Below are 19,621 nucleotides of genomic sequence, written 5' to 3'. Positions count from 1 at the left end.
ATAATGAAAGCATAAAATTTATACAATGTTGAAAATACCTTTGATGTTTCATTTTTTTGAACATCAAGGACAGTTCTAGTAAATAAAGCTCGAGATTCCTGTGTATAAAAACACGACATTTAAGCAACAATAATTAAATATAACATACACACTATAAATACTTTTAATAGTTTTTTTTTAATGAAATAATAATTTGCAAGATCAAAAATAACACAAAGCATAAACTAATGAAAACTAAAATGTTATAGACATTTTTTTTTTATCTTAATTACATACCCAAACAAAAACACATCCCTAAAACTACCTAATTACTTTTACATCATAGTTGAAATTGTCTGCTAATAAAATTCCTAGGCAAATCGTACACAATAATACTATACTTAATTGATTTCTTATTAACCCTTTCAGCGTCTAACCCAGAATATATTGCCATTTAGCATGCATACCTGCCAACATTGGAAAAATAAAATAATTGAAATTTTAATAGGGATATTTTTTAGGCTACGAGTAAAGTTTTGATACATCATGTATGTCAAAAAGAGAAATTCAAAATTGGAAATATAAGCACTTACATTTAGTGAAGTAAAAAATATGCATATAAATCTTAATCTAAAGAAGATTTTTTTTAAAACCATTATTTATAATTACTTAAACTATTAACACTCAACATACTGCAGTACTGACAATATCACTATCAGTTGAGGAAAAAGGGGTGTATTTTTGCCATCATAAGATATTTTATTGCCTCTTTTTTTTTTTAAAATAAATTTCTTTAACAAGTACGGAGAAATTTGAGAATATACGGGCAAACAGGAGATAGTCGTAAAATACAGGAGTCTTCGTTTAAAAACAAGAGACTTGGCAGATATGAGCATGGTTACTTTCCTACAAAACAAACTAGTTTTCCCACTATTTTCTATGGAGAAAATGGTACGTAGATATTTCACGAGAACTTAACTAAAGGCTCAATACATTAGGAACATTTATGTTAAAATGTTCAATTATAATTTACATGAAACATTAAAACATTTTACATGGGAATATAGATAGATTAAGCTGCTGAAAAAAAATTGAAAGACAATACTTTTTAAAATTTTTGAATAGTTTAATTATAAATATAAAGCTTTTAAATATACCACACAAACTGGACATTTACGTATAAAACTTTCAGCACAACAAAAAATTTTGTATAAAGATAAAAATTTGGTGGAAAAAATATTATCTGCCAATAAAGTAGCTTTAAAAAAAAGATGGAATAAAGAAAGAAAAAAAATCCATTATCATACATAACATATTGTAGATAAAATAATAAAACAAAATTTGTTGTATCACATCATAAATATGTGCATTTTAGATTGAAATTTTAAATGGAACTGAATAAATGAGATAAAATAAATAAAAGCAAACTATGTCTTTTTTTCTAAATAAGAAATACCTACTTTATATATTTAAGAAGAAAAAAAAAATTTTTTTTTTTAGAATGCTGATAAAAAGATTTTTTTTTATTGTTATTCAAGTCATAAAATTTTTGAGCATTTCCTCTAGCCTAGGGGTGCACAACCTTTTTGAGTGAAGAGCCACTTGCACAGCAGGTAGATTAACGAAGGGCCGCACGCATATCTAGTCATGTTAGCGGCAAATATGATAATTTTTATATAAATATTAGTGTTACAAGCACTTAATATTTTTATCAGTAAACTTAATAACATATTTGCAAAAAATTAAAAGCTTTTAATTATTTGAATTTATTTAAAACTAAAAAAACTGATACTTATTTTTAAAAAACTTTTTCAATTTTTCACAATAATTAATTTATCAAACATATATAGCTATACATATAAATATTAGGGGGGATATAAGTTCTAACCAAAAAGAAGCTTTCAGTATGAAATGCAAAAAATATACGCATTTTAGAGTAATATAAATTTGAATTAAATATTTTAATTTAAGAAAATTTACAATGTTTAAACAAAAACCAAATTAATAGAATTTCTTTTATTGCGTTTAGAAGTTCCCGCCGGCCACAGATCAACAGTCGGTGGGCCGCAAGTTGTGCACCCCTACTGTAGCCAACTAAACTATATAGACTTAAATGTACCTTTTAAATAAGATCATAGCCTATTAGTCATCAAAAATTCATAATGTTAAAAAAAGAAATCCTTAAATTAACTTATCTTAAAAGCTTAATAAAGTAAAGTTGTATTAATAAATGCATCATTAAATCATTATTTTTTTCTGTACAGCTGTGGCATGGAGCAGTATGCATATCTCCTTTCTTAAAATTGTAAGAAAATATGTTTTCTAAACCCCTGTGTACAGTTTATTTAAAGTGTTATTGTTTCTGCCCACTAAAATTCACATTTAAATAAGATTTGTTTTCTGAACAGTCTACACATTTATATATGACCATTTATGTTATTAAATCAACTCTACTTACGTGTACTTATGAATATCCCTGATTTAATCTCTAAAAATAAAAAGCGTGAGAAGTTCAGCCGTAAAAATCTATTCTCTACTTTGAAAAATATTCAACGTGACAAGGTTTTGAATTATTCCCTTTCAACATTTGAATTAAGTGACTATTTAATAATTGAGCAAAATATTTTTTCAACACTTCCAAGTTGGCACAAAGGAAAGCAGCAAGGGTTTATTGAAATTACGAAATTAAAATGTAACAGAAAAGATAAAATTTATTCACTGATTTTATATTTTTTTTGCACCAAACTAGAGATTTTACAAATTTTGAAAAAAAGAATTAAAAAAAGTTATTTAAAAATTTAAGACGAAAAGATAGTTTACTTATTCATTGCCTTATTAACTTTTAAGTAGGAAAATATAAAATTTTTATATATACTTATTACAAAAACAGACTAGTATAAAAATGCACATAGAATTCAAGGCATAGGAAAGGCACATAATATATGTCATTCAGATTTTTTTTTAGTTACCTATGCATTTTCTTTGTATGTCCAAAATTATTTTATGACTTAAGGAATATACCATTTTATTCTTACAACTCAAGTTCTATTTAAAAATATAACAAACGATCTTAACATCTTATTAAAAAAGATAAAAATAAACACTTTGTCTTCTTAAAAAAATAATAAAGTGATTAATTCATTCAATTTTAAGCACAGATTTTAACTGTGGAGATCCTGCCCTCTCTTCATATGGTTAATATTTTAAACCCAGTTTGCCCCGGTATATGTTGTGGTTTTTTTTTTGACTTACTTAAAGTAGTACCCTGATAGAGAGCGAATTGGGGCAACATCTGCCCAATTATCTAGAAAGGATATCAAATTTTAATCTCATAACAATAGTTCTTATATGATAAACGATTATCTCAACCATGGTGTTTTGCATAAATCCATCAACGAATCTATCCATATTAATCAGGTAAAACTATCACCAAGAAAGTTACAAGTGAATAACCTAAGACAACAGATAAAACTTTGAGCAGTCGATCCGGATCTCTTTCTGAGCTAAACTCTTTCGGAAGAACTTCAAAAAGTGTAACGTAAAGAAAAGTGCCAGCTGCAAGACCTTGCAAAACACCACCAGTAACGAGCAGGGCCAGGCCTTTCACGTAATTCATCACTACGACACCAATCAAAATCCCAACAGGAGATGTCAGGGCAAAGACTATATTGCTCTTAATGACGCTAAACAGACTCATCTGACTGTGAGTGAGATTCAGACCAAGTGAAAATGCAATGATACATTTATGAATAGAAACAGCCATAAGAATTCTGAGCTCATTCGGAACTGATGACTGTAAGCCAATAGCCAAGCCTTCAAAGACAGAATGCAAGGAAAGAGCAAATAATAAAAGCAAAGATCGAAACTCAGATTGAGGCTGTTCTTGTGGGAAGGTTATGTTATATTCACTGAGAGGGTTGTTTCCTACGACGGCGCCGTAAGTTTGGGTTACGTAACGGGCACTGTCACCACCGTCCTCTAATGCTTCGTTCACAAGGAGGCTTGCGCTTTCTGAGCTCCTTCCAGCTCCTCTTTCATCAGAACTATTACTCAGCTTGAAGCTTTGGATTATCTAAATTGAAACAAAATAAAAATTCATGTTTGAATTCAAATATAATAAATTTATTGAGATTAGTTTCATAAAAACTAATTATTTTAGAAGTATGAAGATTGGTTGCATGCTTTTACAATAGAGAGGAAACAAAAAAGGAAGAGTTTTATACGATCAAGAATAAAAATTTATAACAGATATAAGAACTTGTAAATCATTAAAAATAAAAATAAAACATATTTTCTCTATTTCAGATCCTAGTAATTTCAGATTCTGAAGAACATAAATTTCAACAAAAATCAATCTTTCTTCCTGAAAAAAAATAATATCCTTAACATTAATCTTATATGAAAATTATATTGATGCAGTTGTTAGTGTTTGAAAAACTTTATTTCAGTCTAAGGGCTTATTTTTTGAGCAGGCAATTTAACTAACCCAAAAGTGTTTTCAGCTCAGTAATGATTTTTGGCAGCCATGTACTCTTATGCTTAAAAATCTATCTCTGTTTCTTTAAATGCGGAGACTTATTAAATTTTTCACTTTTGCTTCTTTTTTAAAACAAATTTTCAAAATTGGAGAAAAACTCACAGCCTTAAAACTATAATTTTTTGCAGCTACATATTCTTGGGTCTGAAAATAAAATATAACTCACTTTCTCTTTTAAATATAAAATTAGTTTTGAAATAGTCAATCTTAAAGTTTTGTTTGACTTTTTTTTAATAATTTTTCAAAATTGAAGAAACTTTCACAGCCCTAAACTATAATTTTTGGCAGCATCTTCAGACAATTCTTGTGTCTGAAAATAAAATACCACTCACTTTTTTTTTCAATTTCAAATTAGTTTTGAAATAGTAAATCTTCAAGTTCTGTTTGACTTTTTTTCGCTGAAATTCATTTGACAAAATATTTACAGAAAAGTTAACAAGGCAGAAAAGTTTTGGGGAACAGAGAGGAGCAAAGTTGGGAGGCTTTTTAATCTTAGATAGAACCAGATCAAAAACTTAAAAAATTACATTTATGAATTGGTGTAATGTTTTTAAATAGCACATTACAAAGAGGGTTCTAAATGTTAAGTACCACTTATCTTATATAATTTAATGTATGTTGAAAAAAAAGGTCTAAAAAAATTATTATTTATTAAACATATAACTACTATAATTTCAATCAAGATCAACAGATTACGCTAACGAAAGATCAGATATAAATAAACAAGACAGATCTAATAGTTATGTATAAAAGGACATTGTAGTAATAGAAAAAGGGTTTAAACATTCTGGTAATTATTTATGCCACCATTCTCAAAGATAAATAGAGGTAAAATGAGGGTTTTAATTTCAAAAAAAATTTAAAATACCACTTATTTTATATAATTTAACGTATATTGTAAAGATTATTTATTGTACGAAAAATATAATTTCAAACTAGATCAATAGATTATGCCAACACAAGATCAGATATAACTAAACAAGATCACTCTATTAGTTAAATTTAAAAGGACATTGTAGTAAGAGAAAAAAGGTTTAAGCATTCGGATAACTACTTATGCCATCATTCTCAAACATAAATTGAGGTAATATGAGAGTTTTAATAAGAAATGCATATTCCTCAAAATCTTCTTCCATTTTATTGTATTAAAAATTTTGATTCTTTTTAAAATTAATCTCTTTTGTTCTTACTTTATGCAAATGTTATAGTAATTTGTTTTCACGATTTTGAGAAATTTACGAGGGAAAAAAACCTTGAGTATTAATTATTGCAATTCCTTTAACAGTTAATGTGATAGAGTTGGTGTGTCACAGACAAGGTTGGGTTTTTGACATCAAAAACTGGTTTTGGGCATGCCATACCAAAAACCTGTCAAAAACTTGGAGATAGTTTCTTTTTTGTAATTGAGGACATTTTATTAGATATAAAAATTATGCACAATACTTTTATCATAAACTACTATAATTTTGATTTATAACGTATATATTTTATAAAAAAATGTAACCGAAATTTTGGAAATTATTAATTGGTTTTTTAAAAACATTGTACTCTTAATATTTTAAGATCAATATCATTTGCTATAACCATTCAGTATTTAGTACAGGTAATAACTATGAGTTGTTAATTATTATCAATTTAAATACTGATTTTAATTCTTTTACGCCATAATTTAGGCAGATTTTTTATATTCAGTTAAAATAAAGTGTTCGACAATAATTGTCGGATCTCAACTTATAAAGTTTCTTTTTGATTCTCAATGTTTGTTGTTATTACTTACGTGCAGGTGAGCAGAATATGTTTTATTATGAGAGCTAGGTTTTGGGGAAAATTCAGGCACCCATGGTAAAATTTCAGAATAAATATTTTACAAAATTTTTAAATGTTAAAAAATGTGTCACTTCACAAAATTACTTTTTGCTAATAAAACATTAAATATCATTTTGCGTATTTATTACTAGTTTGAACTCCGTAAGTTTATGAGAAGGACCATAAATTTCAATTTAATAAATTATTATTATTTCAATAATATTATATTTTGATTTCTATTATTTTTAACAAGTATGCTCTTTTATTCAAATATTGTGTAAAATTAAATGAATTTTTTTCTGTACATATAAACTATGCTTCCCAAAATTATTTAAAAAAAAAAGAGTTATTGTACTAAAAAAATAATAATAAATAAAAAAAAAAACTTTACAATTTTGATCTCAATAAAACTTTGTTTTTAGTAAATATTAGAGGCTCTGAGAATTTTCTGCACACCAGCATATATGCACATGAATATTTCCAATAAATTATGACAACAATATATTCCCTAATAACTGAACTAATTATAAGTTAAAAAAATATAAATATTTAATTAAATGAGTTAATAATTTTTTCATTCAATCAATTCACGACTTTAATTTTAAGTTATTATCAATATTTAGTACAATTATTAGATTAAATATCCTAATTATATGTTATTTTAATATGTTATATTAGTTTTAGAACGTCTACATTATGCAGCACAGTATCAATCGAAAGAAGAGTTGTAAATGTCGGTCTTTATCATACAAAACTGAAAATGAACTTGAAGCACAGACAGCCAACAGACTACTTTTTTGTAATTACATGTTTCAGGGAAAGGAGTTAAAATGGAAATTGATTTTACATATAATTAATAAGATGTTGCTTAAGTGTTTTTCTATATGATGATTGGTTTTGTATTTTTATTTTCAATAATTAACACATTAGAAAAAGTTACAGTTTCGCACATTTTTATTTATTATTATTTAATATTTTCCACACCAAAATTCGGGTTTTTGACAATTGTCAAAAGCTTACCAATATTATATATATATATTATATATATTACAGTCGAGGAAACTTGCCTGATTTCTGTTAGTAAAGGAAGAGGGTGAAAATAATTTATTTGTTTAAAGTGATATTTTAGGGAGTTTTTCAGTGTTCTCCCTAAGCGTTTTTTGAAGGGCTGCCAAACCTCTTTGCCCTTTTTTTAAAAATAAGTTGCCCTCACTTAAAAGCACTGCCTTTCTTTCATATTCGATTTTGAAAAAAATTAATTAACTGTTTAAACAATAATTACGCACAGGTAAAATTTTCATTGTCATGCTGAAATATCCATAGCAAATTTCCTAGCATTTAAAAACTAAATTAATATCTTATTTAATTATTTTCTTAGTTAATACAAAGCATTAACATAATTGGTAATCTTTTAATACCACAACCTTCAATTGATTGTAGAATAAACTCTATTTTCTGAGATTCCCTCTACATCTTCATAACACATTAGCATAGAATTCGAAAACTGTTATATGGTTTCTAATGTTTTGTATTCATTATTATTTCCTACAATTAATTAACTGCCAACACATTTGAATGTGTAATGCTTAGAAAAAGAGCCTTGGTAGTAAATTAAATCACTTAGCAGTCAATCATGGATTCCTTAACTGTCTGTGGCGAAAACTATTTTAACGTATACATGACACTCACATTAATGATTTCTTGGTGTACGGAGGTGACCTTTGAGGCTCAGACCGGCTGTCACACACTCCGGGCTATTTTTAAAATTTATTAATTTTAATTAACTCATACATACATTAGTATGCGTTGCATCGCAGAAGATTATAGTTTTGGATTGTTGTTGCATAGTTTTGTTGTATGTTGCATCTGATTTGATAGGTAAGAAAACATTGTTAATTTCTTCAAAGCGAAACAAGGAATGATTATAGTGTTGGTTAAGTGTAATTTGCATAAGAGGCTTCTTTAGGTATCTTGTTTTTACAGATCATGAGGTATTCCTTGACATTCTACTTTAATATGATTTTATTTTTTTAAGGTTTTTTTTTCACTCTAATTTCTGTATCTAAATAAAAACAAAACAACTTAATTTTTTTTCAATTTCATGGTAACTTCATGTTCCAATGCTTAATATCACATTGCTATTGAAATATAATCTGTTAGGTTAAAAAAATATACATACATCTACTTAATTTTTATTTCAATTTTGTTTTATAGGTCATTTTAACATTATTAATGTAACAAATTAAAATTTTGAGTTTAATATTATCAAGAATTGCAATGATAGTACAATATGTAAAATAATTTTGATGTTATGCTGTTTGCTATAAGTTGATGTACTCAGGGGTCAGTCCAGACATTTTGTGAGATTGTGAAAAAATTACTCACATTCTTTCAGCCAGGGTCCTGCTTTTATGAACTTGTGCAAATAGGGTCCGGTTATTGCAAAAAAAAAATTTTCAATGAGTTTTTAAATTGCAAATAGATACAAGATTATGCTCAGCACTGTAAAATTATAATTAAAAAAACAAAAATTTCAAAAATAAACGGCAATTGCTGCTTCTAAATTAGAGATGCAACATACACATTTTTGGTATTTAGCCTATACTGCTGAAAGCAGAATATTCATTTCGGACGAATAATAGAAGAATCGTCTGACGAAGACAAAACTTCATTCGTATACATCCATCTTTCTTGCTTTCTGCCCTGGGAAGGGTTTATTCAATTAACAAAACAATAATGAAGAAAACAAATTTGCGAAGGGATCGATTAAAAGAAAAATCCTTTTGTGAAGGGTCCGTACCCCTGGTACTATATATATTTTAAGAGCATTTTTAAAATTATTGTTGTGAAGTTACTAATGTTAGGTAGGGTGACCCGGGGTAATTCACGATCACTCTGTTTCTGGGGTAAATAATGATCACCTAAGTTTTATTTTAAAAAAATTACTTTTTTTTGAATTTGAGACATGGACAAGAATGCTTGTACACTTTACTAAAGTATAACTACATTTAGTTAATAATAGTTTTTTGTTTAATCTAACAAAATAAGTATCTTTTAAACCGCTCTTTGTATTTTCCATTTCAAAGATGGGTTTCAAAATGTGCACATTTCTGCAAAGATCCCCCTCCTTCTCTTAATAATAAATATTTTGAGTTACTTTCTTTTTCTTTGATATAAAAAAAGTGTAAGCTTTTGTTTAATTGTTTCACATCTACTGTAAATATTATAATTGATTATAGGAAACTATATCAAATGTTGCCCCCTACAGATGGGGTAATTATTGATCACTGGGGTAATTCCTGATCATTGTCATTTCTTCTTATAAATAGTTTAAAAAATAGCTAATAAATAGTTAAATTTCTTTTCTTAAATAACAGTTCATATTTATTAAGTGGAACAACTATAAAATATATTTTAACTATAATCACAAAATTTGTTTTTAACTGTATACAAGCAGGGGTCTGTTTAGAAGAAATTTGGGTCCGTTAACGGACCCTTCACAAAATATCTTTTCGTAAAAACGGACCCTTCACAAAATATTTTAACTTAAAAACGGACCCTTCACAAAATGATTTTTCTTTTAATCGGACCCTTCACAAATTTGTTTATCTTCATTATTATTTTGTAAATCGAATAAACCCTTTCCAGGGCAGAAAACAAGAAAGATGGATGTAAACGAATTAAGTTTTGTCTTCGGCAGACGATTCTTCCATTATTCGTCCGAAATTAATATTTTGCGTTCAGCAGTGTAGGCTAAATACCAAATATTTGTATGTTGCATATCTAATTTAGAAGCAGCAATTGTTGTTTATTTTTTAAAATTTAATTTTTTTAATTACAATTTTACAGTGTTGAGCATAATCTTGTATGTCTATACAATTTAAAAACTCCTTGAAAAAAGTTTTTTTTGCAATAACGGACCCTATTTGCACAAATTCATAAAAGCGGACCCTGGTTGAAAGAATGTGAGTAATTTTATCACAATTTCACGAAAAACGGACCTTTCACAAAATGTCTGGACAGACCCCTGATACAAGACAAATGTGCTCTGTTATGCACCATTTCTAGTTTGTCTTACCTTGCTTCTATCTTAATTTTATGTGTGTACATTGTTAGAATAATTTTTAAGTTGACAAATTAACCTAATATAAATATGGTGAAAAATTATAAGCCTAAAAGGATACTAAGCTTCTAGAAAGCAAAAATAGTGAATTTCTTTTAATGATTGAAAATGAAAATTTCAGTGTGAGAGCTGCTGCTAGAGCTGAAGAGTTAATCTTTATTCCTGCTTTTAAATAAAACGTTTTATTAGCAGCTTAAACATATCTTTTTGGTTTATTTGTTTGATCTTAATGTCTTATTTGTTAATTACTATTGTATAATTATTTTTAAACAGCCCATTTACTATAAAAACTGGTGATCAGTAATTACCCCAGAAATGATCAAGAATTACCCCGGAAATGATCAAGAGAAGGGGTAATTCCTGATCACTAAAAATTTAAGATCTTTTAAATTCTAATTAGATTTTCAAACAAAAGAAGGTAGAATAGGATTCATCTCATATAGCTTCAAACTTCCAGTAAATATTAAAATTCTATCTTGAATAGTTTTTTCACAAAATAGATGTTTGCATTTTTTGATCAATAATTACCCCAGGTCACCCTATCTAAACAAGAAATATATTTTGAATAATACTGCTAATAGTCATATATTTTAAAAACCTTTACGCAGAATTAAATTTAATTCATGTGAATAAAGATACTTTGAAGTATTAATAAATAACAACAGTAATTCATGCATATTTTTTTTTTTTTTAATGTTGCAAATAAGATAGCAATACTTAAATATGGAATACCGAAACAAATAAAATTTACACAAAACCATAATGAGAAATAACATGTTATTAAAATGCATTATAAGAATTAAATTATACCAAAATTTTTTATCTGAACATATATATTTTTATTTTAAACCGCCCTTGAACAGCCGTCCCAATTTTTGGTTCTATGACTACTGATGTTTAACTCCCTAGCCTTGTAATTTTGAACCTAATTCAGAAGACAAGGGAACTTTTGGATAAAGTATTTAGGGAAATCTTCCATCATGGAGAACTTTTTGTTGAAACTAACTCGCATTTGCATTACATGGAGAGGAACACCATAAAAACCTCCCACAGTTTGTTCGACTAATCAAAATAACAGAAAGCTTCAGGTGTGATATAACAATACCAGGTTTTCTTTGTTCTACATTTAAATGACTATTTTTTTATCACTCTTAGGAGATGAGATTAGTCAGAATGTGATTCTTTCACTCTTATTAAGAAATTACAGAATTAAATGGCTTATATTTATATATAACTTAGGGCCCATTAATATAAAATTTGAATCAAAATAATATTATCAGGGCTGCCACTGGATGAAAACAAGAAAAATAGTTGCTTTAGTTGCATCATATATGAAAAAAAGTCTCCTAAATAGTCTCCAAGATCAGGGTTGGGTTTTTAACGTCAAAAAGTGGTTTTTGACTTGACAAGGGTATAATACTGGTTCAAACCGTTGAAAACCCGTCAGCAACTGAAGTTTGCCAAGAAAATATATAAACTTCAAAACTACCAACAGTTGCCATGCATTATATTGAAATTTAACTATACTATAGGTAATCAGCAGGTTTTAAAATATTTTTTAATTAAAATGAAGGCAAAATAACAGATTTAAAATCTCAGAAATTTATATTCAAATACATGTGCAGAAAAATTTTGCACAAAAATTTTTTAAATATTTATATTTTGAAAAAAAAATTTTTTTTTTTTGATATTTAAGAAAATTAAAAGTTTATTACTATGCATTTTTGACATATAAGGAACATATAACTAATATTTATCAGGAATTTACAAGTTATGTTGTATGAATACAAACTTGATACAAGTGTACAAAATTTTTTTTTAAATGTTATACTGAATATCTTTATTATCCAGTATGTTAATTTGAATTTAAAAGTATAGTTATATTTATGAATAATGATAAATATAATTCATATAGTTTATTATATTCATTTATAATTATTACACTTATCATTTTAAAACAATTTTTATCTCTTAATTTTTTTTTCTCCACTTGTATTAAGAATACAAATAATGTATATCTTGAAAGCAAGAAGTAAATATTCAACAGCTGAATATTTCGATATTCAACAAAACTGTATAGTATTCAGCAAAATGAAATTCACAAGTATTTGGATAAACTAAATTTTCAGCATAGTAAATGAATAGGCTGAATATACTGTAAATCGACACTAACTACTCTGTGTATTTAACAGAAAGCACTTAAATTTGTATTGTCTTATGTTAACTATGAATTTAAAAAAATTGAAGATTTAAAATTCAGAATTACTGATTTTTCTGAAAAACTAACAACCAATCACAAAAGTCAAACTAAACAGAAGAACATTACAGTCACTGATCCATGAAATATTTAAACAAATTATTATGGAAATTTTTTAATTACCGTAAAATACCGATAAAGCGCCCCAACTCGATAAAGCGCCCCCCTGTAGTTTCACATCTATGCAGATTGCCAATCAGTACCCAAAAAACGCCCCCCCCCTCCTACATGCAGCGGCGCTTCCGACGAAATATTTTTTTGTAGCAAAAAAATTTGTCAAGGAAAGTTATTTAAGAAATAATTTTCTGACTATTAAAAAAAATTAATAACGAAGTCGACGAAATATTCGCCCGTATCGCGATCTGCTGCAGAACATCGCCAATTCTTAGCTAACTTTCGGCAGCAGCCTGTAAGAAAATAAATAAACGAAATAATAATTTTAAAAAAACATCGCATAAGGAGAAAATTTAAAAGGTATGCATCTTGTATCCACCCCCAGCTTGAAGAAAAATCGCAAGCTAGAAATCTATTTAGCGCCTTAGCAATTGTAATTTAAGTGAACAGAAAAGGAAGAATAGGACCCTAAATCCGACACTCACGGGACTGACGAAATGCCGCACTTCGGATCTCTTTCGGAAATTCCAATATGGCCCCCAAATATTACTATAATTCAATTCCACTGTTAATTTCAGAAAAACCAATAAATTTAGTCAAGTTTCGATCATAGATTATGATGGGGTGAATTTAAAACTGGCCCATCATAAGAGAAGAAGAAATAATCAGAATCCTATGAAGAAGAAATAATCGTTTCTTCTTTGGAGCGAGATCATAGTTCTCGTTTTTTCTTTTAGATAACATTTTGTTTTAACAAAAGACGCTTACCTCGCAAGAAAAAAAAAAAAGCTTTTTAAACTAAATGCTAACAAACTAACAATGAATAGCAACAAAAAACAAGCTAAAAATTAATAACGATAAAAAAAGAAAAAAAGCAAGCAAGCAACAATTAACAAGAAAAAATAAAAAGCGACAAAATAAAAAAAATTAATGAATCGAATAAAAAATCGCAAAAGGGATAAATTCATTTTATTGTCCATGTGGTAGTTTCAATGTCAACTGGGTGTGGCCAATTTATGGTCAAACAGAGGAGGGAAATTCGGGGGCAGTAAAGCACAGCTGTCAAGATTGATTGATCAGTTTTTTCCAACTTCCATTTCTTTATTTTGTTCATTGGAAATGCGGGTGTTTTTACTTCTCACTTTATTTTAAACTGCTTTAGAAACAGATGTTTCCTTTGATACAGATTTATTATTATTTTTTTCTTCAGGCTTCGTTTTTATTTTTAAAAGATAAAATAAAGTAAGTTACTTCAACAGAATAAAATTCAAAATAAAAAGAATATAGCTGATTTTTTTTGTCTTAACAATATAAATTTCTTAAAAGAAAAAACGAAAAAGATTAGAAGTCAAGGTCACCTTGATTGGAATGTACACTCACTGATAAGAATGTGAGAAAAATTTAGGGTGTGGTGGGAGAGTTGAATGTAAAAGGTTGAGCAGAAAAGAAAGACGGTGCTTAGAATTTTCTTGAGTACCGTTTATCGGCCCACCTCTATATCACGCCGATTTTCGTCAAAATTAAGGGGGGCGCTTTATCGGTATTTTACGGTATCCTAATTAAATACATAATTTTAAAAATTAGAGCATGCATCACACTACATAATCAAAATGAAAATGATGGAAGTAGAAATTTAATTCAAAATTCAATAGTCTAGTTCATTTGTTCCTCGCAGCATGCAGTAGCACATAACTAGTTTTGAACATTTTTCTGTAAGATTTTCAATATCACATGAAAATGAATACATAATATTACAAAAGATGTGAGTTTTCAAAAGTACAAGATTTTGGTTACCATTCAAAATATAAGTGTTTCTTCAAAATTTTAAATTTATTTTTTCTAGAACATATTTAGAAACACTATCCTTTATAAAATATATATAAATTTTATGTATTAATTAAATTTCACATATGAATATAGGTTTTTGACATTTTTGACAGTGAGGTTTTTGACATGACGGTTTAAACCGTCAAAAACTGTCACATGTCAAAAACCTGCCAGCCCTGTCCAAGATATATAAAATAGTTGTTAACATCATATCCTCCTCTAACATAATTTTAATTATTTGTGCCGTAATAGCATAAAATTCAAAAAACATGCAGTTAGATACTCATATTCAATAAAAAATCTACATTTATTTGTGGATTTACCAACAATATATTCTTTCACACTACGCAAAAAAACAGGGAGTTTTATTTTTATCTGTTACAGAACAGTTGAATTTGAAACTTGAATTTCCTTTCTCGGTTCTAATTTGCAGCTGCTTAGTTTAGACATTAAAAAATAATAATAATAAATATTGCAATTTAATTCTGTTTTATTTTGTTTATTTTTCATAACCGACACATTTCCAAATTTTAAAGCTTATCAAATAAAATTACGATCACAACTAGACAAAACGAATATCACCATGTACCCTTTTTTCTATTCTAAATAGCTCTAAAAAAATTAACAACAAATTTTGTGTAATTAAAGAAAATTTTTCTAATTCGTTCAAACTAAAAAGAGTGGAAAAAACTTAATCCTCAGAGATATTACACTAGCTTTCTGAAGCAGGACTGGAGGAGCATTCACGTATGTGCGAATTCCAATACCATCAGTCTGATTGATTAAATAAGTCTGTCATACTTTTGGCATCAAACAGTGAGAAATAATTAAGTTAGGATAAAACGAAACCATGGCAAAAAAATGGGGGAAGCTCATGAAGTTATTCTTCACTTTAGTCGCTTCGGCTTAAAAAAGTCGCAGATTTTACGCAAATCATTGCAAATTAGTTGTTTTTACTCATATTTCTACTAAAATAGTCGCCATAGTTGCTATTGCTTTAAAATAGTCGTTTTAGTCGCCTTTTTAGTCTCCAATGGCAGTCCTGTATTATATACTTAATACGGTACTTGCGTATTAATGCAACCAGGCCAAAATTCGCATAAATCGCCAAATTTGGCGTAAGTAGAAAAAATTGAAATCAATTTTTTTTATTATAAAACAAAGTATTTTATAAACAAAATTATAAGCATATATTTTAATAACTTTTTAGATTACATATTATTTCGACATCACATAGTGCATTATTTCTCATAACAAATACAGTTTTTTATATTATTTTGTTTTAAAATATAAAATAGCAATTAAACCCTTCCGGTTTCGAATTTGAATAAGTTGCAGAATTATTTTTTCGGCGGAAATCTTCAGTTTCATTTTATGAGAATTTTTACAAGTACGTTCGTTCGGTATAATTCCATATCCCTGTAACAATTCAACAGCATCTTTTTCACTTGCAGGCAGATCTCAAATACCCTATTTCACAGCATTCAATCTAACCAGTAAGCAAAATAATTTGTTTACGAAAAACCACGTATAACACGTAGGGTTGGCGTAAGTAGGGTCGCCAAATTTGGCGATTTATGCGAATTTTGGCCTGGTTGCGTTAATACGTATGTACCCTTAATACTACATATGCATAAACAGGGATCAGTCCAGACCGAATTTACTACCGTTTAGCGGTACCTTCACATATTCAGCTTTAGGAAAAACGGTAGCTTCACAAATTCAATTTTAGGAAAAAGGTAGTTTCACAAAATACTTTTTCCTAAAATTTTACTTTTGTATTCCTTAAGAAATGATAAAAAGGTCAAGAAAACTGATATGGGCACATTAGGCCTTGGCCCTTAAGGGCTGTCGCGCCCCTGCGTTAAGAAATGATAAATCCATATTCTAGCCATATTTTTGTGTTGGATTTTTAAATATAATGTTTAATTTTCACAAATTATGTCTATATTTTCACAAAATAGGTACCTCTCAGAAAAACCTAGACAGACCCCTGATAAATCATATGGGAAGATCTCTGTATTAGTAAATACATCAAAATAATCACCAACTTTTGGCCATTTTCAGGCCATGGAATGAGAAAAACGGCAACAACAAAAAAAAAAAAACATTATAAACCAACTTGACGGGTGTAACTTTTAGCCTCTCTCAGGAAGACGGGGATATTTCTGTAAGCGTGATCTGTCGTGCCAACTGCAATCGCCAAATAGATTATAAGCCTGCAAATTTTATTAAAGAAACAGGTGGATATTTGACGGGGGTGGCAGGGAGTTATACTTTTTGAGTTGGTCAATTTCTGAGATGTTTTTCTTTAATTTATAGTCAGTCACTACCCCTAAGTCGCCAATACTTTGCAATTATTCTGACACAGATCACTATAAGGAAATCTCGCAGAACAACAACTGCACATTTTTATTTAAAAAATTTTAGAAAGTTTGAAAATGGCGATTGTAGTTAACACAGAAAGGTACTGATACCCAAACCCATATTATAAAAAAAAACATTCATCGGAAAAATAGAGGATTTGTTCAAACAAATTTCAGGTCTAAATAAAAGCTTTTCCATAAAGTACTTCTGTATCGTGATCTGTTATGCCAACTACAATCGCCAAGGTGCAAAATAGATTTTAAACAGGGGTGGCTATGAGTTACACCTTTTGAGTTGGTCTCTTTTTGTGATTTTTTTTTTTTTTAGTATCACACGGTCCGCTGCCCGGAAGTTGCCATGACTTGGCGATTATTCTGTCACAGATCAGGATACGGAAATCTACCCTTTTGAACAAAAATAACTTTGTAAATACACCTAATTATTTCATAAAAATTTGATTATTTTACATACTACTATTTGTATCAAAATATTCCTTACCTGTTCAACTACTAAGATAATAAGAAATCCGAATCCTAACAACATTTCACTTAAGGGATATGAAGGAGTCAAATCTAAAGATTTAACTATGTGATCAACTTGATCTCCAACGTCAGGAAATAGATGCAATAAACATGTACCTAAAAATACTCCTCCTGCAAAACAGCTCAGAAAGCTTAAAATTTTTCTGCGATTTATGTGCCTATCCGCAGGATCATAAAGCGATAAAGGTTGCCTAAATATCCACAAAGGTAACATTGATGCAAAAAATGTTAAAAGCAGCAACGCAAGTGCAGAAAGAACTTTCACGCTAGAAAGATCCATGTTATTTGGATTAAAAAATGGATAAGATAATAAAGGCAAAATATAAAAGAACAGAAAGAATCTTTAATAAACTAAATGTAGCTGCATCATCGAGTAATAATTAACTTGGTAAAGGTAAATATTATATACATCAATGAAATGAAGATAAAAACAGGGAAAATTGAAGATTAGGATGGAAGATTGAATGGTCAACAGAATAAATTTTTACAATCAATACTTGATATTGAAGAAATGGATAAAAATAGTGAATTTGAAATCACATGATTATGACTCATGCTAAAGGAAGTATTTAAAAGAACACAAGTTTCGATATCGCGCAGAATGCACATAAAAAGTATGTCATCACTGCCACAGCCTCATTGATTGATTGATTACGAAATTCCATTTTTATTTCACTTCAGTACTTGCAGTGCAAACAATTACAGTGTGACGGACAAAGTGTTATAAAAATAACTTCGACTTTGAACTATACTTTTGATCGGAAATATCGCGTATTTAAAATTCGATTTTTCACGCATTAATCAACCAATTTCATTCCAATTTTGTATTTTATCTTATAAAATTACATCTTTTAAAATGAAGTAAAAATTTGCATAACTTAAAATTCAAATTTTTTCGATTATTATTTAGGTTATAACCAGATATGAAAATTTAGTGGTTCAATAGGACTGCTTAGATATTCATTTAGTGATCCAGAAACTAAATATGGTAGACAAAAAAAAAATCGAATTTCGCAATTACATAATTAATGTTATGGTACATATCAAAAGTTATTAATTACCATCCATTACACCCTGAAACTATTTTGATTCATTAGTTCATAATTATTTAAGATTACCATTTATTAAAATTAAGTGTAAAAAAATAATTTTGGAAAATGGATTCAACATGGATATTAAAATGCTTCTAGTAAATAGGTAAATAAATAAATTAGGAAAACAGAGAAAAGTGAAAGTAAAAACTTGCAAAATACTACACTAAAAATTAATTATCTTAAAATTATAAAATTTTGAATAACGTCAATTCTAAAAGAGCCAGAAATATTATTTCATTAATGAACATTTATACTGACAGTACATGAATGCAAATCATAGCACAACACGTAAATTTGAAGTTTCATAATTTAAATTAAAAAAGGTTCTGCAAAAGTAACTTTCTGTTATTCTATTTGAATGCCACGACGCATTTGAACTCCATACCGTGCATTAAATAATAAAATTAGTGCAGCAAATTTTCATAGAACTCAATGCAAGAAAAAAACTATTTTTCGTTACTATTTTATAAATTCCAACCATATTTGAAAGGAACAAATTTGCCACCCATGCATAGCAAATATCAGCAAAACATTTGGCGACAATAGTCCCTGCCCTGGAGTGAGCCCTAATTATTGTTATAAAAAAACATAATTAAAAATATTAGATAAGTATTAAAATCATTTTTTCCAGGGAATTCACAGTGGGAATGGGATGCAGCTTCTTGAAAGTTTGGTTTTGAATGTTTATTTTTGTCTCATAAGTTAGGTGATTTTAGAAGCAAGGAAAGAAGTTCAACCGGTTCTGTTACGAAACAAGCTCAGCTTTATGTATGTTAAAAATATGGTAAAACCTCTTCGCTGGCTTCAGAACTGGTTTTTATTAAAATTCAGAGCAATTATGAAGCAGCATTCTGAGGAAAATGTTTATGTTTTGCCTAAATTCTTGATTAACAGTTTATTTTGCTGCATCCAAATGAAAATTTGAATAGTTGTCAGTTATTTTAAGATAAACAAATTTTATAATTAAGTGCATTT

General features: G+C 28.3%; 1 protein-coding gene across 1 annotated transcript; it reads right to left on the bottom strand.

Annotated features, from left to right (window-relative positions):
• Positions 1 to 2,955: 2,955 nt before the first annotated feature.
• LOC107437006 (zinc transporter ZIP1) lies at positions 2,956 to 18,207 on the bottom strand. Its single transcript, XM_016048868.4, has 2 exons — positions 17,509 to 18,207; positions 2,956 to 4,051 (listed from the first exon to the last, which is right to left on the bottom strand). The coding sequence occupies exons 1-2, from the start codon at positions 17,830 to 17,832 to the stop codon at positions 3,389 to 3,391; spliced, it is 987 nt and encodes a 328-aa protein (XP_015904354.2). The 5' UTR covers positions 17,833 to 18,207; the 3' UTR covers positions 2,956 to 3,388.
• Positions 18,208 to 19,621: the final 1,414 nt, after the last annotated feature.

Source organism: Parasteatoda tepidariorum, chromosome 5, assembly GCF_982258835.1.
Source record: "Parasteatoda tepidariorum strain Cologne lab strain chromosome 5, Ptep-v5.0, whole genome shotgun sequence".
In the NCBI taxonomy this organism is placed as follows: domain Eukaryota; kingdom Metazoa; phylum Arthropoda; class Arachnida; order Araneae; family Theridiidae; genus Parasteatoda; species Parasteatoda tepidariorum.
This window is presented reverse-complemented; position numbering and strand designations above follow the sequence as displayed.